General features: G+C 37.8%; 1 protein-coding gene across 1 annotated transcript in view; it reads left to right on the plus strand.

Annotated features, from left to right (window-relative positions):
• DKK2 (dickkopf WNT signaling pathway inhibitor 2) overlaps positions 1-7923 on the plus strand; it is a 51810-nt gene extending 43887 nt beyond the window's left edge. Inside the window, exons 2-4 of the mRNA XM_070756677.1 lie at positions 4105-4255; positions 6005-6154; positions 7581-7923. Of these exons, the coding sequence (XP_070612778.1) occupies positions 4105-4255; positions 6005-6154; positions 7581-7831 (552 nt within the window). The 3' untranslated portion in view covers positions 7832-7923. The remainder of the gene's footprint in view (positions 1-4104; positions 4256-6004; positions 6155-7580) is intronic.
• Positions 7924-26568: the final 18645 nt, after the last annotated feature.

Below are 26568 nucleotides of genomic sequence, written 5' to 3' on the forward strand. Positions count from 1 at the left end.
ATGCAAGGAGTCAGTAAATATTTTCACGGTCCTCTTTTTGACTTGTGCAGTATACAAATGGAAGGCAGGTTGGCAGCAATTGTTTTTTAGAAACATAGAAAAATAGAAGATTGATGGCAGAAAAAGACCTCATGGTCCATTAGTCTGCCCTTATACTATTTCCTGTATTTTATCTTAGGATGGATATAAGTTTATCTCAGGCATGTTTACATTCAGTTACTGTGGATTTACCAACCACGTCTGTTGGAAGTTTGTTCCAAGCATCTACTACTCTTTCAGTCAAATAATATTTTCTCACGTTACTTCTAATCTTTCCCCCAACTAACTTCAAATTGTACACCCCTTGTTCTTGTATTCACTTTCCTATTAAAAAACACTTCCCTCCTGAGCCTTATTTAACCCTTTAATATATTTAAATGTTTCAATCACGTCCCCCCTTTCCCTTCTGTCCTCCTTTTTCTCCAGTTTTGAAGTATGTGACTGACTCTCTGAAACAAACCAGACAGTTATAGAGGTGTAAAAGTTGATAAATGGGAAGTTTACTCCTAAAGTCTGCCACCATTTTTACGGTTTTGAGTGTGTTTCGTTCTAGATTGTTCTGGTTGCATCACAAGGCTAGTTGTTCAACCTCCCATCTGTATGAGTTTCAAATGGGACCAATCACTGTTGTATCATCTGTAGTTTAACATATGGATCGTTTGAGATGCAGTCATTGGTATATAGAGAGAAGTGGTGAGAGCACACAGCCTTGGGGAGCTCCTGTGCTAATTGTACAGGTATCTGATGTGATTTTGCTTAGCTTCACCTACTGCTTCCTGTCTGTTAGGAAGCTTGTGATCCACTTACAAGTGTGTTCAGGTAGGAAATACCACTGATCCTAAGTAGAAAATAGTAGGGCATACTACAAATCATAAGACAGTCATGGCTTCAGACTATAAAACGTGGTTCAATAGATTTTGACAATCTGCAAATTCTACCGCACGAATCCCAGCGGCCAATAAGGTTCCATAGAGTTGGCCTTCTCCGGGTCCCGTCGACCAAACAATGTCATTTGACGGGCCCCAGGGGAAGAGCCTTCTCTGTGGTGGCCCCGGTCCTCTGGAATCAACTTCCCCCGGAGATTAGAACGGCCCCCACCCTCCTTGTCTTTCGCAAGTTACTTAAGACCCACCTATATCGCCAGGCATGGGGGAACTAAGACATCTCCCCCAGGCTTATTATATTTCATGTTCGATGTGTATGTGCTGTATGGTTTTTAATTGTTGAGGTTTTTATATATTTTATTATTAGATTTGTTCCATTGTTATACTGTTTTTATTACTGTTGTGATCCGCCCTGAGTCTTCGGAGAGGGCCGGCATACAAATCTAATAAATTTGAATTGAATTAAAGATATAAGAGTTAGGCAGGAACTGAATACAAAGAATATGAGTTTTAGTTTGCTAATTTTTGATATCTGGTTGAATATAGTAATCTCTTATCTGTTTTTATTTTGCTTGTCCTTTGAAGTTAGATTTTGAAAACACCTATGGGCAAAATAATTTTCACATACTGCTATTAGAGTTAAGTGAACCATAATAGTTTCCATTCAGTACTGACTCACAAAAAATGTTATTTCCATATAATAAAAGCAGGAAATAACTGCAGATCATCAGGAGGAGCAATGAAATCTTACGACTGGAAGAGATATCCACTAGAGGCAAAACTGAGATCATCAGGTCATTTTCACTGAATTAATATATTAACTTATGTCCCCAGTGGTCTTTACATTTTATAACGCACTAGCTCTTTGTGATTATTTTCTATCTCATAAAAAGAATTAACTGTTCACATGTGTATAAACATATATCCATCCTAAGATAAAATACAGAAAATAGTATAAAGGCAGACTAGATGGACCATGAGGTCTTTTTCTGCGGTCAGATTTCTATGTTTCTATGTTAATCATGGGGAAAAATGTCCAGGATTTCATTTTTTACAAACTAGATTGATTTTTGGCTTTTTTGACATCAACCCAGGTGGATCAAAGCCTCTTTGCATTGTAAAAAGAAGTTTGCACTTTCCCATAGTTCACTGTAAAGTATTTAGGGAGTAACATGATACTTTGGGCTTATTTGACATTTTATGAAAAAGCAGTGGACGAAAGTGACATCATACTGAGAAAATAAAGTCTAATGGAAAATATAACTCTTGATGATAGTAGGACATCCTCTCAACAACTTTTTTAAGAAAGGTGCTTCCTTATCAAACAATTTATGGTCTGTACTTATGTAAAGATACCAAAAAAATTGTCAGAAATTAATTTATTTGAAGACATTTGAAACAGCCCCAAATAGCAGCTGACTCAATTAAATTCAGCATCAATTGACAGATGCTTGGAACACAGACAAAATCCACCCCATCTAGATAAGGCACATAATTTTTTTGGAATTGAAAGATAAGATTTTTCTTTTTGTCTCCTAACAGATTTTCTAAAAAAACAAACTAATCTACAGATAGGCATGTCTATTTATCTGCAATATTTCTATCTTTTACACTCCCTTGTAATTTTTCTGCTGTTTTACATTAAGAAGTGCCCTAGTGGGATTTTGAAAGCAAAATGGCTCTCGTGCCAAATTTTTATCAAAGGAGATGCAATAAATTTCCTCAATTGTTTTAACTGTAGGGTGTTTTGTGTGAGTGTACGTGTGGTGGGAGTTTTTGTAAAATCATGGCTTCTTAGAGAAGGAAAGGTTTATGGAGGAGTATTTATATGCATTTTTCTCCTCAGATCCCAAAGAAGGTAAATCCTGCAGCTTAACTGATGATGAATGCAGAGATTCACTTTTAACCAAAGGACCATTCATGAATCACGTTAATTTTCCTATTTTGCTATGGGAAAATTTGAATTTCTTTTTTGTTTGTTTGATTGATTATTTCAGTTGGAGAAACTATTATCAATATCTCAATATCTAAATTTCAAAAGTCTGCTCATCTAAATCATAAAAGAAAAAAGTCACACGATGCCTATTTTTAGCATCATATAAAAATGATCCATCAAAATTTACTTCTTGATCTTACCTCTGTGATGGTCCTTAATACACAAGACAATATAATTTATGTGCTATCAGTTATGACAAATAATCTTTGGAAAATCATAAATCTGGGTATTTTAGTATCAGTGTATACTGAAAGTATAAAAAACCTTTAAGTTGGTATCTGAAAACGATGATGATGATTATTATTATTATTATTATTATTATTATTATTATTATTATTATTATTATTATTATTTGTTGTTGTTGTTGTGGTGGTGGTGGTGGTGGTTGGCTCTGGCCCAACTCCTACCCCAAGGTTGATGCAGGGGAAACATCAACATGTCATAGGCCTATTTTATTGCCGACAGAGTCAGATAGTGAAGTTTCCTCAGAAGAAGAAGAAGGTGGGGGTTACTTGGAAGAGGGGAGTTTGGCAGACAGCCCAGGAGGAGATCAATCATCCTTATCATCCCTGGATTCTGAACAAGAATTAATGACACATCCAATCATGCGTAGAGTGATGTATAGGAGAGAACAACTGAAGGATTATTACAGGAGATAAGTGAGGCCACCTGTGGTTGGGCGGGGCTGCTGTAATTAGTGCTACAGATAAAAGAGCAGCCTGCTGGTTTAGCCTCATGGCAGTTTATCTGATTCATAGTTTCATCAAGATCATGGTTTTTGCCGTTCAGGATTGTGTGTGGACTTTCTGGACTTTAGAATTGGACTCAAATTCCTAGTTATTGGGTGAGAAATTGGATTGCATTTAACCTGTGCCTTGCGTGTACCAGAAAATCCCTTTGACATTTAAAAAGGGAGCTGTTTCTGTTTTTCTGTTGATAAAGACTTTGGGGTTTTCCTTCTATTGTGTGGTGTGTGTCTTTCTGGACTAATTACCCTGTAATTACGGGCGGTTGCGACACGCCGGCAGAACAATTATTATTATTATTATTATTATTATTATTATTATTATTATTATTATTATTTATTAGATTTGTATGCCGCCCCTCTCTGAAGACTCTGCCTGCCTTATCACTTGTTTTGACTTTTATAGTGTTGTTGACACTTTTATTTATAACTACCCACAGGTTTATCCTTGCACTAATGACAAAGAATGTGAAGTTGGGAAATACTGTCACAGTCCCCACCAAGCTACATCTGCCTGCATGGTTTGTAGAAGGAAGAAGAAGCGTTGCCACAGAGATGGCATGTGTTGTCCTGGAAACCGCTGTAATAATGGTATTTACATGACTTTTAATTTTTTTAAAAAAAAACATGAATAGTGTAAAATATTTTAGTACTTGATTCTCATATTTGTTCTTCAAGTAAAAAGAGGATTCATTTTGGAGGGATCAACGGTCATTTTAGAATAAGAGAAAAACAATCTAAAGTCCTAAATGCCTCTATTTACGGGATCACCTCCTCCCTCATACCTCGCTGCGGCCTGTAAGGGCCCACAGAGTCGGCTTTCCCCAGGTCCCGTCCGCCAAGCAATGTCGATTCAAAGCAGCACCGGCAAAAATGAAGGGAATCCCAGCAAGGGGAGCCTCAAGGAAATCCCAGCAACGCAAGAACGGGTGCTTCGGCTGGCAACAGAAGTCCGGAGGTGGGGTTTCCCAGTGAGGGGAGGCTCAGGGGAATCCCAGCAATGCAAGAATGGGTGTTTTGGTTGGCAACGGAAGTCCGGAGGTGGGGATTCCTAGCAAGGGGAGGCTCAGGGGAATCCCAGCGGTTTGGCTGGCAATGGAAGTCCGGAGGCGGAACATCCCAGCGGTGGCGCCTCGGGTTCATAAGGTGAAAGTAGTTTGGAAGAAGAGGCAAACAAATCTTAAACAGCAGGTTCATATCTCAAAAAGTTCATTAGTAGAGGCATTTGTAAGAAGAGGTACCACTGTATATATAGTTAATATATTAACTATTGTCGGTCATTAATATTTAGCAATATTTAATTTCCTATGGAATGGTTTCTACTGAAATTTGGATTTAATCTAATTAAATATATTGTGATAAGACAGAATTGCTTTTAAAAGTAACACTAGCAGACCATAGACTGGTGTCTTGAAATATGCGTAGTACTTTCATTTTGTTCTTTTGCTTTCCAAACCAAAAATGGGCTCAACGCTGCAATTATATCAATTGCATGAGAGCTCTGGGCATTGCAGAGTGAGATTGGACAGATGCAGTGTTGGTCATGACCTATAAAGCCCTTCATGGCATCGGACTAGAATATCTCCGAGACCGCCTTCTGCAGCACGAATCCCAGCGACCGATTAGGTCCCACAGAGTGGGCCTTCTCCGGGTCCCGTCAACTAAACAATGTCATTTGGCGGGACCCAGGGGAAGAGCCTTCTCTGTGACGGCCCTGACTCTCTGGAACCAACTCCCCCCAGAGATTAGAACTGCCCCCACCCTACCTGCCTTTCGTAAACTCCTCAAAACCCACCTTTGTCATCAGGCATGGAGGAACTGAGATACCTCCCCCGGGTCTATACAATTTATGTATGGTATGTTTGTACGTATGTCTGCTTAATAATGGGGTTTTAAAAATATTTTAAAATTTTAAATTATTAGATTTGTTATGAACTGTTTTATCGTGTTGTGAGCCGCCCCGAGTCTATGGAGAGGGGAGGCATACAAATCTAATAAATATATAATATATATATGAGCTCCACTGCCTGCAGGTTGTCAAATCTTACTTTCAAATTGTACTTTCTCAACTTAATGACTGATGGACATCTTAAATCCAAACATTACCTTAGTTGTGAACTGGAGAGTCCTGCTAAAGACCAGCCTCAGTACCCCAACTGCAGTTTGCTGATAATAAAATTAACCAAAGTTCTATAGGACAGCCATGGAAGACATCAAACATTCATAAATTTGAGCATTCACTTTCTTTATGCAAATGGATAGATTCTTTGTTTGTGGCATTCCGGTTATGTTATCGCCTGTTGTATTTCCAGTTCTAACTTGATTCATTCATTGATTTAGGTATTTGTATACCAGTGACTGAGAGCATTCTCACGGCCCATATTCCAGCTCTAGAAGTGCCTCGCAATAAAAAAAATAATCACTATCCCACCAAAGATTTGGGCTGGCAAAATCTTGGGAAAGGACAATCTAAGCTGACACATGCCAAAGGTAAGAGAGCTTGATTTATAAATGATCTGTAACATGGTTCCCTGAGAAGGGAAGAATACTCTTTTTTTTGCAAAAGCAGTAAATTCATGTGTTAACATTTTGATTCTTTTCATTGACAGCTTATTTGAGGATGGGGAACTGGAGTCTGATCTGTTCAATTACTTACTATTAGTCTTTAACTTTACATTGTTCACACAGATTACTTATGCTTACATAATTCTTATATCTCCGGGACCGCCTTCTGCCGCAGGAATTCCACAGAGTTGGCCTTCTCCGGGTCCCGTCAACTAAACAAATGCTGTTTGGCGGGACCCAGGGGAAGAGCCTTCTCTGTGGCGGCCCCGACGCTCTAGAACCAGCTCCCCCCAGATATCAGAGTTGCCCCCACCCTCCTTGCCTTTCGCAAGTTCCTTAAAACCCACCTCTGTCGTCAGGCTTGGGGGAATTGAAATGTTCCCTTCCCCCTAGGCTTATAGAATTTATACATGGTATGCTTGTATGTATGATTGGTTCTTTAAATTGGAGTTTTTAAGATTATTTTTAATATTAGATTTGTTCACATTGTCTTATTGTTGTTAGCTGCCCCGAGTCTTCGGAGAGGGGCGGCATACAAATCTAATAAATAAATAAATAAATAAATAGATAGATAGATAGATAGATAGATAGATAGATAGATAAATAAATAAATAAATAAATAAACAAACAAACAAACAAACAAACAAACAAACAAACAAACAAACAAATAAATTTGTAGGTGCTTTAACATTGTATCAGTTTTTTAATTTTCTTTTCCATCCAATTATACCATTTCTTTTTGGGGTTTTTTAATGTTCTCTTTAAATGGTCTGGAAGAACAGCAGATACACTGCAAACAAGTTTATATTTATCAGAATATATTTGGAAAACAACCCAATTGCTTTGGTTACCCTTTTTAGGATTACTATTTTATTTATTTATTAGATTTGTATGCCGCCCGTCTCCGAAGACTAGGGGCGGCTAACAACAATGAAAAGACAATGTAAACAAATCTAATATTAAAAATAATCTAAAAAACCCCAATTTAAAGAACCACTCATACATACAAGCATACCATGTATAAATTCTATAAGTCTAGGGATAAGGGAAATTTCAATTCCCCCATGCCTGACAACAGAGGTGGGTTTTAAGGAGCTTGCGAAAGGCAAGGAGGGTGGGGGCAACTCTGATATCTGGGGGGAGCTGGTTCCAGAGGGTCGGGGCTGCCACAGAGAAGGCTCTTCTCCTGGGTCCCGCCAAATGACATTGCTTAGTCGATGGGACCCGGAGAAAGGCCAACTCTGTGGGACCTAACCGGTCCCTGGGATTCGTGCGGCAGAAGGCGGTCCCGGAGATATTATTATTATTAATTTATTACTAACTGATAAAGATTTGGGTTTTTTATTTCTAGGTCATGAAGGAGACCCTTGCTTAAGGTCCTCCGATTGCACAGAAGGGTTTTGTTGTGCTCGTCATTTTTGGACCAAAATTTGCAAGCCTGTGCTACACCAAGGAGAAGTATGCACCAAACAGAGGAAGAAAGGTTCCCACGGCTTGGAGATTTTCCAGCGGTGTGACTGTGCCAAAGGCTTATCATGTAAAATCTGGAAGGATGCCACTTATTCTTCAAAAGCAAGACTTCATATGTGCCAGAAGATATGATGGCAGGATTTGAAAAATTGTCACCGGCAGGCCTTGACAAGTGTCTACTGCATAGACTATGGTAGAAAAAAAAAGAATTGTAAATAAGAAATGACTGGCCCAAGTATCCTTTGCAAGAGGAAGCATCATCGGCACATGTGTTATAATTCTGCTTGGAAGTTCGACTGACAGCAGATGGATGTTCTATTTAGTGTGATGCTATTCTACAGTGGGGCCAAAGATTTGCGACAAAGCTCTACTGATAGTCCTGTGACTTCTCCATATTAGTTGTAGGTAGTTTATCCCACTCTGATGATAAAATAGGATATATTTACAATACAGAGCAGGACTTTGCCAAATATATATTTCTATCAACACATACTTGCATACTGAATAATAACTACACAAATTTCCCAGCAAACTAATAAAGGAAGAAGTTACTGCATATACAGTTATGGACTTTATTGTGTTACAATCCAAAGCTGTCCCTTGCATAGGGATTTTTAACCTCTTTCAAGATATATGAATAGAGGCAGTTAAGCTAGGATAACAATCTAGATTCATATTTCTCAAGCTTAGCAATTTAGCTATACTGGCTGGGGAATTCTAGTTTTCGAACTTCAGATATCTTAAAATTGCCAACAGTAAAAAACCACTAATCTAGATTCACATAAATGATATAAACAGTTAGACCGCATAACTCAAACAGATACTTCATTTATTGTAGCCAATGATTCCCATTAGCTCGTCTGACTGGTTTATTTGTAGCTAACTGACTTACAGTGAAAACAGACTATTCATTGCTACATCTAAAATGGAATAATATAGTAAGATGGTGGTTGAAAATACTAGGGAATGGAGGTTTGCATTATGAATTATTCTTCATTTTTGCCTTTACACAGCGCCTTCAGGATCATTAAATCTGTTTTGCTAAATAAGAAGTGATAAGGGTTTTAGATCAGAACATATACTATGATATGTCGGTGACAAAACAAAACAAAAAGATAATAACATTGAAAGTACTGAGGTTAATATGTGTCGTAAGAATATGGTGAATATGTTCTGAATGCACCTTAAGAATGTGTTTGGAATTGCCACTACTGGATTGCTGTATGTACAGTGATCCCTCGATTTTCGCGATCTCGATCTTCGTGAAACGCTATATCGCGATTTTTCAAAAAATATTAATTAAAAATATTTTCCCACCCGATGACGTCACTCTCTTCCTTTCTCATCTTTCTTTCTCTCTCTCTTTCTCTATCTTGCTTCTTCCTCTCTCACACTCTCTTCCTCCCTCTCTCATCTCTTTCTTTCCTTCTCTCTCTTTCTCTATCTCTCCCCCTCTTGCTCTCGAGCGGCGGGCGGCGGGCGGGCGAGCGGCGGGCGGGCAGCAGCGAGGAGCCGAAGATCGGGGTTTCCCCTTTGCGTGGGCGGTGGGGAAGACCCAGGGAAGGTTCCTTCGGCCGCCCAGTAGCTGATCTGCTTGGCAGCGCCGCAGCAGCGAGGAGCCGAAGATCGGGGTTTCCCCTTTGCGTGGGCGGCGGGGAAACCCCGATCTTCGGCTCCTCGCTGCTGCGGCGCTGCCGAGCAGATCAGCTGCTGGGCGGCCAAAGGAACCTTCCCTGGGTCTTCCCCACCGCCCACGCAAACTCCACCATCTGCGCATGCACGGCCATGGAAAAAAAAAGGGCGCACATGCACAGATGGTGTTTTTACTTCCACACCACTATATCGCGAAAAATCGATTATCGCGAGGGGTCTTGGAACGGAACCCTCGCGATAATCGAGGGATCACTGTATATCGATGGATGCCAGTGAAATTCACTTCAGCAGTATTAATGGGCTAGTAAAATGGACAGCAATTTCTAACTGCTTATCCATTAAGCATCCTTATATGTTTTTCACTGTGCTAATATCCCCATGCTATCATCTGGGTTAAGTTTAGGAGACTGATGGTTTCTCTTTGCTTAAAAGAAGGAAAGAATTGTGTGTTTGCTTGTTTGCTTGCTTGCTTGCATGGGTGCGCATGTGTGTTTGTGTGTGAATGTTTCTAATTCTGTTCATTTTGTTTTATTTGGGGGGCTCCTTCATGTGACTTTAATATGCTGGGGAAATATGCCATTTGTAATATCTGTTTAAAATGGAGCAATCAAAGGTAACCAACCAACAACAGCAACAATGTGTTTTGTAGCTAGCAAGTTTTTTTTCCTGACTTTTTGAAGCCATGGAATGACTATGTTTTGCAAAAATTAACATTTATCTGTAATTAATTTATATTTCAAAACCCACGAATAAATATCAGCCAAATGCTACATGTTTTTCATGTCTATTAAAAAATACTTTCAACCCATTTTCCATCTCAGTGCCAAACTGCAACTTCAGAAAGTAACTAAATTATCTAAACGCATATGGTAGTGGTAAAGTAATTTGCAGCCTGTCCTTCATTGTTTATACACAAAAAAAGCAATAAAGTGGATTTTGGAAGAGGTGTTTATAATTCTCTAAGTTTTTGCTTTAGAATCAGAATTCCATAAAGTATGAAACTCTGCTAGCAGTGCAGTTGATAGATTCCTTAGTCCAGTATCAATACGCTATTATAAGTTCTAATTCCCTTCCATACTATTTGTGTAGTTTATTTTAATGTACATGGTCTAGGAGACAAAATGGATATTACATGAAAATTTGTTTTACGAATTTTAGACAGTATTGCTTAAAATAAAAAGTAACTTTGACAGGTAGTATAGAGGCAATGCATATTTCATTTTCTCTGGCTTAATTGTTCAGCTTAAAATATCCCCAAGACTGCTTAAAATATCCCAAATATCCCATCCATTTATGTTACAGATATGTACTTCCTTTGGCAAACAAACAAATAAAATAAATAAAACTTCTCACTGGAACTTAATTTAAGGAAAGCAGCTTGAGAAAGAAATTAGAAAACTGTTTTTTAATGTCAATTGTTTCTGCTATCAACAGATTACTAGCAGTGAAGCACCAGATTGAATATTTTTTGAGTATTGTATTGGCAGTTCTGTGTTAGCAAAAACTTCAGAAGAGAAGGATTTAGGGGTAGTGATTTCTGACAGTCTCAAAATGGGTGAACAGTGCAGTCAGGCAGTAGGGAAAGCAAGTAGGATGCTTGGCTGCATAGCTAGAGTTATAACAAGCAGGAAGAGGGAGATTATGATCCTGCTATATAGAGCGCTGGTGAGACCACATTTGGAATACTGTGTTCAGTTCTGGAGACCTCACCTACAAAAAAGATATTGACAAAATTGAATGGGTCCAAAGATGGGCTACAAGACTGGTGGAAGGTCTTAAGCATAAAATGTATCAGGAAAGACTGAATGAACTCAGTCTGTATAGTCTGGAGGACAGAAGGAAAAGGGGGGACTTGATCAAAACATTTAAATATGTTAAAGGGTTAAATAAGGTCCCGGAGGGAAGTGTTTTTAATAGGAAAGTGAACACAAGAACAAGGGGACACAATCTGAAGTTAGTTGGGGGAAAGATCAAAAGCAACATGAGAAAATATTATTTTACTGAAAGAGTAGTAGATCCTTAGAACAAACTTCCAGCAGACGTGGTTGATAAATCCACAGCAACGGAATTTAAACATGCCTGGGATAAACATATATCCATCCTAAGATAAAATACAGAAAATAGTATGAGGGTAGACTAGATGAATCATGAGGTCTTTTTCTGCCGTCAGCCTTCTATGTTTCTATGTTTTTAAAAAATTGTCAGTAATAACATACTTATATGTATGTTATAATACATGATATATGTTATAATACAGAAAGCTCTGTTCAGTTTACTGCAATACAATGAAAATGGAATGGAGATGGACAGAAGTCATCAATTCCTTTGCTTAAATAATGGAAACTAAATAAGTGACATCCTTTTACAATAGCAAGATTATAGGAAAGAGCCCTCGCCCTTTCAGCACAGCTAACAGTAACAAAGTTACCCCCCCCCCTGACTCATTGAAATGTTATCTGCATGCCCTTCCCCACTTTATTTCCCACCCCATATCTAGTATTTGAAATAATTTATTTACGGGAAATGTTTAATGAGATGTATTTTCTTATAGAAGAGATTTCCTACAGAAAGCTTTTGTAGCAAAACTATACTTGCAATTTGTTGACTTTGTAATTTAGAAAGAAATGTATAATAAGATTAAATATATTAAAATTGGGGGTTTTTTCACACACTGTCATTGTATTCTTTCTCCATCTCCTAAAGGGCAGTGCAGAACAGGGAACTCTGCAAAAAAGGTAATACATCGCGTTCAGAATTCATTGCAATTAGTAAGCAATATACCATTGTTCGTCAAAGTCACCTGGGTTTTTTTTTCCTGTTTCCATGACACCGTTTCACATACTGTATTGAGATAATGGTCATGCCTCTCTTTGATTTATCTTCTTCAGATTACATATGCCCGACTCTCAATAATTTCTTAGCATTAGAGAAAACATCAAGAAAGAGGTGAATTAAGAGTTCCTTTCTTTTTTCTTTCAACCATTAAGTGGTCATAAAGTCTTCCGGGATTCCTCTTCTGGAGTTTGGTATGCTGCCAAAAACCATTAAATATTGTTTAGTTTTACACTCCCTATCTCAGCCTTTTATGATCTGAATCTCTGAAAAATGACTAATTCTTAATTTTTTAAAAAATTAATGGGATATTAGTTTTTTACAGAATGTACAGCATTTATGGGAAGCGCCCACTTTCATAGACCATGAAAAATAGTTCACATTTCTATTTTCAGAAATAGAGAACTCGGTTATTGTGAGTTCTTTATTTATCATTGTCTGAATGTCTCTTCACTTTTTCTCAAAAGTTTGATCATTAGTTCTTTATACTTTTCATACAAACAACCAGGTTCCTTATCCATGTTAAACCTTCAGCTCTCTGTTTTCACATAAGCTTACCTGATTGACAAGGTCAAAAGCTTATTCACATCATTTATTCCTATGGCCTTGTTGCGCATTTCAGAATTTTCATACAGACCAATATAACGTAAGTTGTTTCATTTTTAAAATACACTCATGTTACCATAAGCCTATGAATTTGTAATCTAATTGTATGGAAAACTGAATTTTGCATTCCTATGATAATTTCACAATGGTTTGAAACTTTGAGGGATTGATACTTTTTTGAATGCTTTGTGAAGAATCTTATACACATTTTGAAAATCCTATGCGAAAACCAATTTCTGTGTAGAAAATTAAACAAATCCTGCATATATGTCACTCTGTGGCAATCATATATACACATATAAAACTGCAAGTGCATTCAATAATCTGCAAATATGTAAAACATGATCTGCATATGAGAATTTATGTACATGTCATATGAGAAGCCTACATTTTGAGAAGCATATTTGTTTTAAACCATTCACTACAATTATGTTTTTTTATACTGTAAATCTACCACAATTAGTTGTGTTTTCTTTGTATTGTAAATTAATGAGATCATAAAGTTGTATGGTACAAATTAAAATTTGGGAATTCATTTAAGTACGAACCACAATTGGTTCAATTGGGAACCAATTAAAATCAATTATACTTAAGCAAAACATGAGTAAAACTTCAATTTTTAAGATAATCACTTAATAATATGAACCACTGAATACAATGGAAGTAATTTTAAGTAACCATACACAGGGTTGCACTGGAAATTTGCAACCTATGATAGAAGTCAACTTTTGTAAATATGGGTTTCCATATTTAAAAAACATGAAATGTGTAAAGTTAAAAAAAAAATTATGTATCCAATCGGAGTCTGTTACCAAGACCAAAGGTTTATTCTTCCAAGCTTTTAGGGTAGTGTTGGAACCCATCTTCAGGGAACTTTTCCACTGGGCTCTTCTACCCATTATATTTATAATTTTTATTTATTTATTTATTTATTTTGTCCAATACACAATGAGGGGTTTAGTGGGTATATATATATACACACATTGTAAAATACATGATGAAGGTTATAAAGGAGATACTCATAGTAAAATATATCTAAGAAAGAATAGAAAAGAAGATATATTAATAGAACATATCAATGAAAGAATAGAAGAAGAGATATAGGAATAGAAGAAAGCTATAGGAGATATAGGAGAGTAATAGGACAGGGGACGGAAGGCACTCTAGTGCACTTGTACTCGCTCCTTACTGACCTCTTAGGAATCTGGATAGGTCAACCGTAGATAATCTAAGGGGGGTTTGGGGATGACACTATGGAGTCCGGTAATGAGTTCCATGCTTCAACAACGCGTTTACTGAAGTCATATTTTTTACAGTCAAGTTTGGAGCGGTTAATATTAAGTTTAAATCTGTTGTGTGCTCTTGTGTTGTTATGGTTGAAGCTGAAGTAGTCGCCGACAGGCAGGACGTTGCAGCATATGATCTTGTGGGCAATACTTTCTAGGCACAGGATTGAAAGTCTAGTCTTGTAGGGTGTGAAGGGCTCTTCTTGTGAAGTATCTTTGGACATTTTCAAGGGTGTTAATGTCTGAGATGCGATATGGGCTCCAAACAGATGAGCTGTATTCGAGGATGGGTCTGGCAAAAGTTTTGGTTCCTGGCTGTGTGTATAGCTTTTAGTCAGTGGTGGGATTCAATTTTTTAAACTTTCTGTGCTTCTGTGGGCATGGTATGGCTTAGTTAGTGTGGCTTGGTGAGCATGGCTTGTTGGGCATAGCAGAAGAACAATGTAGCAAGATTATACATAAAGGATGTGCAAGCTTTTGTTTTAAGGCAAAGCCCAATGTTAGGAAAAATTCGATCCACTCCTCTAGATTTCATTCCTTCCTAAATTGCTTGAAGTTTGCTAGTGCAGGAGAAGCATTCTGAATTGTTTTGTTAATAAACAAATATATCTAGCCTTTATAAATGAATTTACTGTGACATCTGCATACATGCAAAAAAAAAAATCATAAACAAAGGAGCATGAATTAAAAAACAAAGAACCAAACATCATAAAACACAAAAGCATACATAGATAAACATCATCATCTCTTTGTAGTTTTCAATCATGGAAAGAACGCAAGCGTTTTGAGCAAACTCATATTCTGCTAAAAACTGGATTTGCTTCAGCAGGAACCAATTTTAGAATTCTTTATTGGCCAAGTGTGATTAGACACACAAGGAATTTGTCATTAGTGCAAATGTTCTCAGTGTACATAAAAGAAAAAATAGATTTATCAAGAATCATGAGATATAACACTTAATAATAACACTTAACAGAGCACTGCACACCAAGACAACTAGACACAAGAACAGTTTTTTTCCGAACGCCATCACTCTATTAAACAAATAATTCCCTCAACACTGTCAGACTTTCTACTAAATCTGCACTTCTATTCTACTAGTTTTTCTCATCATTCCTTTCACCCATTTCCTCCCATGTTGACTGTATGACTGTAACCTGTTGCTTGTATCCTAAGATTTTTATTAATATTGCTTCTTCATTGCTTATTTGACCCCTATGACAATCATTAAGTGTCGTACCACATGATTCTTGACAAATGTATATTTTATTTTATGTACACTTGGCCAATAAAAATTCTATTCTATTCTATTCCAATTATTATTATAGGATACAAATAAGCAATCAGGAAACTATCAATATTAATATAAATCATAAGGATACAAGCAACAGGTTACAGTCATACAGTCATAAGTGGCAGTAGATGGGTGATAGGAACAATGGGAAAAACTCATAATAATAGTAATGCAGCCTTAGTGAATAGTTTGACAGTGGTAAGGGGATTATTTGTTTAACAGGGTGATGGCGTTCAGGAAAAAACTGTGCTTGTGTCTAGTTGTCTTGGTGTGCAGTGCTCTATAGCAACATTTTTGGGTAGGAGTTGAAATAATTCATGTCCAGGTTGCGAGGCTCAGTAAATATTTTAGTTTCATTGACTCTTTTACCTCTCAAGTTCTCTTCCAATTTAATAACTACAGCCTCCATCAACATAGCCTCTTCTATCATAATGCTGCTTCCCAGTTCTGTACTTACATCCTTTATATGTATAATTTTTTTCTCCTCTGTTTATTTGTAAGATTTTTACTCCACAAGGAGTTCAAAAAGACACACAGAGCACTCTCTCTTCTAATTTTCGCACAACAGTCTTATGTGGCAAGTTGGAGAAAAAGAGAGCACAGCTTCTGTAAAATAATGAGTTCCTGTGGTGGACAGTAGACTCGTACAATATTTAGTTCTCTCTGAGGCTCAGTTCAACAGTTTCACCATACGGACTTTATCCAGGAAATGTATTCCCATTATTTTCCATTACTTTTTTCCAGAAAAGAATCATATATAGTGTTGGGCGAACCAAACCAGCAAAGGTTTTGCAAAATTTTGGCAAAATTTCAGGTTCCGGTTCAGGTTCGGGAGAGCGCCAGGAAGCGCCGCCGCCCAGGTGTCACCTTCGGAAACAGTTGAGGAGTTGTCAGCCAGTCGGGAGGCGAAAAAGGAGGTGGAGAATCCCATGAGGATATTCCAGGGGCGGAGCTTTGACGTTACTGAGACATCCTTCCTGGCTGGCTAAAACGGGGACTCCAGGAGGGACTTCTCAGTGACGTCAAAGCTCTCCCCTGCAATCCCCTCGTGGGATTCCCCACCTCCTTTGATATGATTGTGAAGAATTGAATGTTTTTTAGTAATAATGGGTTTTTAATAACAATAATAATAATAACAATAATAATAATAATGATAATAATAATAATAACAATAATAACAACAATAATAACAACAATAATAATAACAATTATTATTATTATTATTATAAATTAGTGTGGCATTACATTTAGTTAGTTTATTTTCTCTTAAAAGGATAATATGGCAGAAATTTGGGTGACTACGTTCTAATTTGATGAACCGCATTGAGTTTGAGTCTATGATGCAGAGTAATAATGTTATTCAGTTGCATGTCATGAAGTGCAAGTGAAATACAGTGTACGTTGGTCTGGGAACCTGAGTTAGAAAAACTGAAAAGTATTTTGTGGAAAGGGAAGGGTTGTTATTGCAAGTGTATCACAGACCAAAACATAAGGCAAGTGTTTCTCAGAATGGCTGCTCTGTATCACAGCAAATCCTTTCCCTATGCTACACACAAAAGATATAGAATGGAATGTAGGAATCCTTGTGAATGGTTTAGCCACTAACTAGGAATTATTGTCTTCCTCAAACTGCAAAGCGGAGGCTGACATACACACACAATTCCTTCTCTCCACCCGGTGATGGAAATTAATTTGAACAATATAGCAACTTATGCATTTTCCTTCTTCACTGTTCAATTTTGCAACACAAGTAATCTCTTTATTAATTCTGCAAGAAAGACAGAAGCTAATGGTAATGGAATTTGGGATGTCATTGGGATCCGAAAGATTGAATTCAAACACACTATTTTCTGAAATCTATTTATGTGGATATACCACCTGTTGTGGTTAGCTCTGGCCCAGCTCCTGCCCCAAGGACTGTGGATGTGGGGGAGACATCCACATGCTGCAGGCCTGTTTTGCCCCCGGTGGAATCTGCTGATGAAGGCTCCTCTGACCAAGAAGACATGAGTGATGGGGAGGAGGAGAGTGGGGCAGACAGCTCAGAAGGAGATCAATTATCTAGCTCCTCCTTGGATTCAGAACAAGAGTTAATGATACAGCCACGCATGCGGAGAGCGATGCATAGGCAGCAACAACTGAGAGATTATTATCAAAAAAAATGGGGCCACCTGTGGTTGGGTGGGGCTGTGGTAATTAGTGAGGCTGCTATAAATAGCAGCCTGTGGGTTTGGCCATTGTGGAGGATTATCTGATCGTTGTGTTTCGTGACTGCTTTACTGACTTTGACCTTTTGTGTGCTGATTTTTCCCCGCTTTGAACCTAAACCAGAGCAAAGTGTGTTTCACTTTGTGAAAGAAGGACTGTGAATTGCCTCACAGCTGCAAGCTAAGTATCACAGGACTGATAAGGGACTTGTATAAATTACCAGTTTGTTTGGAGACGAGTGCTCTTTGCTATACCAAAAGAGGGCTTGGTTTAAGTGAATTTTCATTATAAAGAACATTGTTTTGAATTTTCAAACGTGTGTGTGTGTCTGAAATTTGTACTTGTGAATTTTTGGGAGGATTCTACCAGAGAGCCCGACAGAACACCACCTTGCATTGTTTTTTCAGAGTACAGAAGAGGTGATGGTGTTTTCTATTCTTCCATTTTTCACACACAGAAAAGTAACAATGACAAGCCTTTGGGTGCATCACATATATCCAGGGTTCTTTTATTTCACTGCACCTTGGAGTTTTCATTCGAGCCAAGGTGGTAGAACTGCCAGAAGAGCTCTGGGAAAACATTTCTCTTCATAGCATTTCCATTTGGGCAGAAACACCATTTTCAGTGTGAATCAAGTGACCAAGGGTGGCTTAGATCTGGGATAGACAGAGAGATCAATCTTTGTTCTGTTTATGCTTGTTCATAAATCTATTCCATTCAGATTTCACATTAATAAATTTTAAAATAGAGTGGAACCTTTACATAAGAAATTAATTCATTCCATGACCAGGTTCTTAAGTAGAAAAGTTTGTAAGTAGAAGCAATTTTTCCCATGGGAATCAATGTAAAAGCAAATAATGCGTGCAAACCCATTAAGAGAGAAATAAAACATAGAAACATAGAAGACTGACGGCAGAAAAATACCTCATGATCCATCTAGTCTGCCCTTATACTATTTCCTGTATTTTATCTTACAATGGATATATGTTTATCCCAGGCATGTTTAAATTCAGTTACTGTGGATTTACCAACCAAGTCTGCTGGAAGTTTGTTCCAAGGATCTACTACTCTTTCAGTAAAATAATATTTTCTCACGTTGCTTTTGATCTTTCCCCCAACTAACTTCAGATTGTGTCCCCTTGTTCTTGTGTTCACTTTCCTATTAAAAACACTTCCCTCCTGAACCTTATTTCACCCTTTAACATATTTAAATGTTTCGATCATGTCCCCCCTTTCCCTTCTGTCCTCCAGACTATACAGATTGAGTTCATTAAGTCTTTCCTGATACGTTTTATGCTTAAGACCTTCCACCATTCTTGTAGCCCGTCTTTGGACCCGTTCAATTTTGTCAATATCTTTTTGTAGGGGAGGTCTCCAGAACTAAACACAGTATTCCAAATGTGGTCTCACCAGCGCTCTATATAAGGGGATCACAATCTCCCTCTTCCTGCTTGTTATACCTCTGGCTATGCAGCCAAGCATCCTACTTGCTTTTCCTACTGCCCGACCACACTGCTCACCCATTTTGAGACTGTCAGAAATCACTACCCCTAAACCCTTCTCTTCTGAAGATGACACAGAACTGTGTTATCTTCAGTTCTGCTAACACAGAACTGCCAATGCAGCTTGGGATTTGGGTGGGAGGAGGAAGAGGAAGAAGAGGAGGAGGACAGTTGCTGCCAAAGGAAGAAAGTGAGGTGAGAGAAATTTAGAAAATCCAAAACTTTAAGGCTTAAAAAAAAAAAAGAGGGACTGAGGTGGCGAGGAGGAGCACATGCCTCCCATACACCCGGTGCGAGGCTGCCTCCCATACACTGTGCCAGAGAGAGAAACCCAGAGGGAATGCCAGGAAACTGGCTGGGCCTTCGTGCCGCTCTCAAATTTCCTGGGAAATTTTTCCGGGCTCGGGTCCTTAAGTAGAAAATGGTTCTTGAGAAGAGGCAAAAAAATCTTGAACACCCGGTTCTTATCTAGAAAAGTTCTTAAGTAGAGGCGTTCTTAAGTAGAGGTACCATTGTATATCTATATATAAGCATGAAAACTCTCATACAGTATGATCAATCAATTGGTATTTTTTTAAAAGATGATGTTGCATATGGATACTGAGCTGACTGAAAGATTTAGCTTGGGCCAGATTTAGGATTTCAGAAAATAAACAAACTCAACTTGGACTAAAACCAAACTTGTGTCCTAAATCTGCAGTGAGACTCCTACCTCTGGTTTACAAGTATGGGAAAATTACAGATGCACATCCTATTTTCTTTTAAATGTTTAACAGAATGGGATAAACTCTTCAGAGACAGCGAGTTCCAGTTCCACAGAAATAAATACAGAGACTTTGCAACCAACATTCTTTAAATTACGTAGGCAGAAAGGATCACGGTAACTTAACGTTGAAATGAGGATCAAGATCAACTTTGATGAACATCAACTCATAAAAAGTTGATCTTGAACCTCATTTCAACATTAATTTATCAGTTCCTATCATAACACGGTTATAAGGTGGCTTATTTGTTTGTTTGTTTATTTATTTGTTTGTTTATTTATTCATCCATCCATCCATCCATCCATCCACTTACTTACTTACTTACTTACTTACTTACTTACTTACTTACTTACTTACTTACTTACTTACTTACTTACTTACTTATTTGGATTTGTAAACAGAAGAGATATAAAAGCACAACATAAAAGAAATAAAAGAAATAAAAATAATAAAATAATAACCATCCCATCCCATCGACAACACACAGTCATACAAACCATTTAATGGGCTCTATCCCACTCTGGGTCGTTGGCAGAATACGAACATCTTCAGGGCATTGGTTTTCAATCCATGTTTCTATTCTTTTCAAGAAGGGATGTTGTCAGTTATATAAAGTGAAAGTCTTGCCCAACCTTTGCCAGGAAAAATAGAAATACCTAAATCAGCTTTCTAGGCCAGGGGACACATCTGGCATTTTGAATATATTCCATGGCTGTTCCCCAAAAGATACCCATTATGCCAACCACAAAAGACAAAGGAGTTTAGCTGCTATTCCTGGCTATTTTTGTTTTGTCGGGCTCTCTGGTAGACTTCTCCCAAAAATCCGCAGGTACAAATTTCAGACACACACACGTTTGAAAATTCAAAACAATGTTCTTTATAATGAAAAGTCACTTAACCTAAGCCCTCTTTTGGTATAGCAAAGAGCACTCGTCTCCAAACAAACTGGTAATTTGTACAAGTCCCTTATCAGTTCTGTGATACTTAGCTTGCAGCTGTGAAGCAATTCACAGTCCTTCTTCTTTCACAAAGTGAAACACACTTTGCCCTGGTTTAGTTTCAAAGCGGGGGGAAATCAGCACACAAAGGTCGAAGTCAGCAAGGCAGGCACGAAACACAAGGATCAGATAATCCTCCACAATGGCCAAACCCACAGGCTGCTATTTATAGCAGCCTCACTAATGACCACAGACCCACCCAACCACAGGTGGCCTCATTTTCTTTGACAATAATCTCTCAGTTGTTGTTGCCTATGCATCGCTCTCCGCATGTGTGGCTGTATTATTAACTCTTGTTCCGAATCCAAGGAGGAGCTAGATAATTGATCTCCTTCTGAGCTGTCTGCCCCACTCTCCTCCTCCCTGTCACTCATGTCTTCTTGGTCAGAGGAGCCTTCATCAGCAGATTCCACGGGGGGGGGGACATGCCTGCAGCATGTGGATGTCTCCTCCACATCCACAGTCCTTGGGGGAGGAGCTGGGCCAGAGCTAACCACAACAATTTTACTAGCTGTCTTCCCATCCTATTACATCTTACTCTACTACACCCTGTGCTTTCTATCATTATAACAATAATATAAGATCTTGGCAGGTGTGATTCTATCCCTCCCACCTCCAGCCATAGGACATAGTGGAAAAACTATAATAAATATGTGCAAATATTATATATTCCATATCCTATTTGATTGTATAGCCAGCACACTTAATCTCATGGGTTTTCTATTGCGACTCTCAATGGTTTGGCAATCAGCCTACTAGGCCTTTGGCAAAAATCAAAATGTGTGGTTAGCCACCCAGTAGATTCGTAAAGTATCTTTTCTAATCATTTGCCATCAACTGGCTTTACTCACTGGAGAACTTTGGGAACAAACCTGATGCTGAATCCAGGAACAACTGCTATTCCCACCATATGACATCACATGAATTTAATGTCGTTGGGATTCCAAAATTTTCCCAAAGTGCTGCCATGGTTTAAATTATATTTTGCTGATGTACATAATGAGGTTGAGATACTGTAGATGGAACTTTCAGCTCACATATTTTACGAGAAATTATGCGTGACACTTATGTGCTAACGCTGGTTTGGAATATCACTTTTAAAGCCAGGGCTTGTAAAATATAAGCAAGATGACTGCAAACTGAATGACGACCAAGCAGTTGTGAATTAAAGGGCTGTCGGTTCTGAAAGGGTGAAGACAGGTGTACCCTTGAGTTGCCAGATGCAAAAAGAAGAAAAGATGTCCTTGCACATCACATTATTATTATCATCCATTAACAAAATGAAAGTAATGGAGGGGTTTATGAAAAAAGGTGGGTGGCTTTTCCTTCAAACTGTTCTGGTTTGAAGCCAACCAAGGTAAATATAGATATTTCTGAGGACATATTGGCAAAAATAAAAATAAAAATCTGCCCATACTACTTTCAGTAGTCTGGATTAGATTTCTGGGGGGAAATACAGATTTTCATACCAAAAACATGAGTCAGCTTTGTTAAATAATTCTATTGAGCCATCTGAAAACTGTTTTTTTAAAAAAAATATTATAATTTAAAAGTTAAGCCGTCCAGAGTCTTCAGAGTCTTCAGAGAGGGACGGCATTGCAAATGTAATAAATAAATAAAATAAATAAATAAAAAGTCATTGGTTAATTAATGTAGCAAGTTGCAACACATGTGCCATATTTAGATTAGATTTATTGGATTTATATGCCGCCCCTCTCCGTAGGCTTGGAGCGGCTCACAACAATGGTAAAAAACAATACATAGTAACAAATCTAATATTTAGCAATCTACATTACAGTTTTAGGTTAAAAAGTCCAAAAAAGAAACCCCAATATATAAAAAACAAGCACACAGTCGAATCATACACAGAAACTACATGGGCAAGGGGGAGATGTTTCAATTCCCCCATGCCTGGCGGCAGAGGTGGGTTTTAAGGAGTTTCGGAAACATGCTTTAAATTTCACATGTACAGTAATCCCTTGCAACTTCACGGTTCATCTTTCACGGATTCGCTACTTCACAGGTTTTCAAAAGGGGCTTAAATCCATTAAATCCATTGAAAATTTTAAATCCATTAAAAATTCTTCTACAGTACTACTGTCCTCTATTAAAGAAACTGGTAGGATATTACATGTAGTTCCAGCTGAGAAACATTATAAAATGACTGTTTAATGCAAAGGGTGGGTTTTAAAAGTCCAAATGCTCGTTAAATACATAAGAAAATATATTTCCTCTACTTCACAGAAATTCATTTTTCACGGGTGGTCTTGGAACATATCCCCCACGAAAAACGAGGGATCACTGTACTCCATAGATATTCCTTGTACTTAACCCTGAGTGTAATTTGGCTGCAATTCGAAGCTTTGTTTTAAAATGTGTCCATGTGACCAGAACACTGATGACCTCCTACAGGTATGGTCAGGTATGCAGAAGTGGTAGCAAAATTTTGGTCAGGTATGCAGTACTGGTAGAAAAAATTTGAATTTTTTTTCTTTTTTTCCCTTCTGGGTTCTGGGTATGTTTTTCCTATCGCAGTAAATGAGGTTGAATGTGTATAATTTTAGAAGATCTGTGCGTGCGTGCGTGTGTGTATGTACATACACATACGGTTTATATAGTAGATAATGTATATTTTGGTGTGCCTGTATATAATATGTATGTACACATTTGGCATATATACATAGAATTATATAGTATATTTTGGATGTTCAGTAATAGTAAGTAGATAGAGAAATTGTATCTCTTTGAAGCAAGGAGATGCCAAGTACCCGAAGCCTAACCCAAACCCTTGACATGAGTGATGTCATATTGGCCACCTATAAGCCAGTCACATGACCTTTAAGCCAGTCACATGATCATCAAGCCACTCCCACTTGGTCACATGCCTGGCAAGCCACACCCACAAAATAAACCACACCCACAGTGTGGTAGTAAAACTTTTTATAGCCCTCCACTGGACCAGAAGCCTTACCCACAAAGGCAAGCTGGGATGATCAAGCATCCTAGAGTGTCCCAAAGGATTGCAGAGGATTGTGGGAAGCAATTTTATCAGTTTTCCTTTTATGGCTGACCATAACCACCAAGACCACATTTGGAAAAGCACTTACCTATTTTAAAGGAAAATCAAAGATAAAATGGCTGCCGATCAGTTTCCAGTCACAATTCAAAGTGTTGGTTATGACCTATAAAGCCCTACATGGCATCGGACCAGAATACCTCCGGAACCATCTTCTGCAGCACGAATCCCAGTGGCTGATTAGGTCCCACAGAGTGGGCCTTCTCCAGGTCCCATCGACTAAGCAATGTCATCTGGCGGGCCCCAGGGGAAGAGCCTTTTCTGTGGCGGCCCCAGCCATCTGGAACCAACTCCCCCTGGAGATCAGAACCGCCTCCACCCTCCTTGCCTTTCGTAAGTTGTTGAAAACTCATCTTTGCTGCCAGGCATGGGGAAATTGACACCTCCCCTAACTACTGTTTTATGTATGGTTTGATTGGGTTGTGTGATTATTTTATTAAAAAGGGTTTTTAAATTGTGTTTTTAGATATTGGATTTGTACATTGTTTTATTGTTGTGAGCCGCCCCGAGTTCTCGGAGAAGGGCGGAATACAAATCTAAATAATAATAATAATAATAATAATAATAATAATAATAATAATAATAATAATCCGCACTGGAGTCTTGGTGAGAGAGCTTTTTTGGCAAATGAATGATTTGTCTCTGGCAGCTGTTTCATGCGTGTACTCACAATCCTGCCCCCCCCAAAAAAGAGTGCTAACGTCTATCATAAAGATTTCACAGGAATTTTAACAGTTAAAATAAATAAAATTTAAAATATGCTAAGAACTATATACTATACTGTACTGTACTGTACAATACTATACTATACTATACTATACTATACTATACTATACTATACTATACTATACTATACTATACTATACTATACTATACTATACTATTTATTTATTTATTTATTTATTTATTTATTTATTAGTGGGACTTGTATGCCGCCCCTCTCCGAAGACTATACTATACTATACTATACTATACTATACTATACTATACTATTTATTTATTTATTTATTTATTTATTAGTGGGACTTGTATGCCGCCCCTCTCCGAAGACTATACTATACTATACTATACTATACTATTTATTTATTTATTTATTTATTTATTTATTTATTTATTTATTTATTAGTGGGACTTGTATGCCGCCCCTCTCCGAAGACTATACTATACTATACTATTTATTTATTTATTTATTTATTAGTGGGACTTGTATGCCGCCCCTCTCCGAAGACTAGACTATACTATACTATACTATACTATACTATACTATACTATACTATACTATACTATACTATACTATACTATACTATATATTAAGAATTATAAACTTGTGTTCCACTGGGAGATCATTTCAGATATATTTCCTTATCTGAACAGAGTAATAGAATGGCCATGAATTCCTCCTGGCTTCTCCATTGAATTTCTTTAAGAACATTGGAAATCTTCCTTCCTTCCTTCCTTCCTTCCTTCCTTCCTTCCTTCCTTCCTTCCTTCCTTCCTTCCTTCTTGAATGGATGTGTAAAATACTAGAAATATCTTTCGTAAATTGCATCTATACAGCCATTGGGTCATACGTTCAGATTTCTTGGTTTATTTATTCTTGAACCGTATCTCCTGCTCCCACAGGGATTTATTTCCTTTGTTACTACCTACAACAGCTTCAGATCTGGTGGCTTTTCATTTTTCTAGCCAAACTTCCAATTGCAGTCCTTGCTCTTGGCCCTTGATCCGAAGTCCCCCTGCGAATTGGGATCTAGATGCCTGTTTAACTGAAATGTCCACAACATTTCAAAGACATTAGTCAAGCCCTGGATTGTGGCCATTAGAATATTAATTTTTCAAAACGAATGGTCCCTCCCATATTTTCCTCACCCTCCACATCTGGAAGATAGATCATATCTCCCTCTGAGTCTTGCTTCTGCTTATTCTACAGTATTTAAATTTCATTTGGAAGGTTATGTTAATAGCTTTTTCTTGATTGGTGAGTTGAAGAAAGCTAAATGAGATTTAGCGACTCGCTGTGTGGCACATGCTTAAATAATTATACTTTTATATACTTCTATGAATTTATATAAGCACAAACAAGGGGAATAAATTAAATCATACACATGAATCAAAAAGGACATCCCGTGATTAAGTGACCACCAAGCAACTTCTGGGTGGCATATTTTGCGACTGTTCAAATAATAGCATTTCGTAGGCAAGCCATTAACCATTCCTTGAACTTCTTTTATGTTAAATAGCTTTGACCTTTTCCAATCAAATATGTCAGACATGTGAATTACAGTTTGAATTACCTGTGAGATAATTGTTGGCTAGATTTTTGTCAGTGCGTATTTCCATAACTAAAGCCTACAAAATCCCTAGGTTTTCTAGTCTCCAGCTACATTGCCATAAATAAGACTTGTGCACTCCTGAGGATTAAACTGTTAAACTCATCTATAGATGAATTGGGCCTTCAAGTCATCCTTGCTATATCACCAAAAGTCCATCCTATCTTCATTTCATATTATTTCAAGTTTTTACTCTCGGGAGACACATAACATTTGCATCTCTAACACTCAATAGAAAGAGGCTGTAAAAGTTATGAAGACAACCAGTGAAAATTTCTGACCAACCTGGGCATTTTCCTTAGTAGCAGCTTTGAGATACA

Source organism: Erythrolamprus reginae, chromosome 7 (genome assembly GCF_031021105.1).
Source record: "Erythrolamprus reginae isolate rEryReg1 chromosome 7, rEryReg1.hap1, whole genome shotgun sequence".
NCBI classification, from domain to species: Eukaryota; Metazoa; Chordata; class Lepidosauria; order Squamata; family Dipsadidae; genus Erythrolamprus; species Erythrolamprus reginae.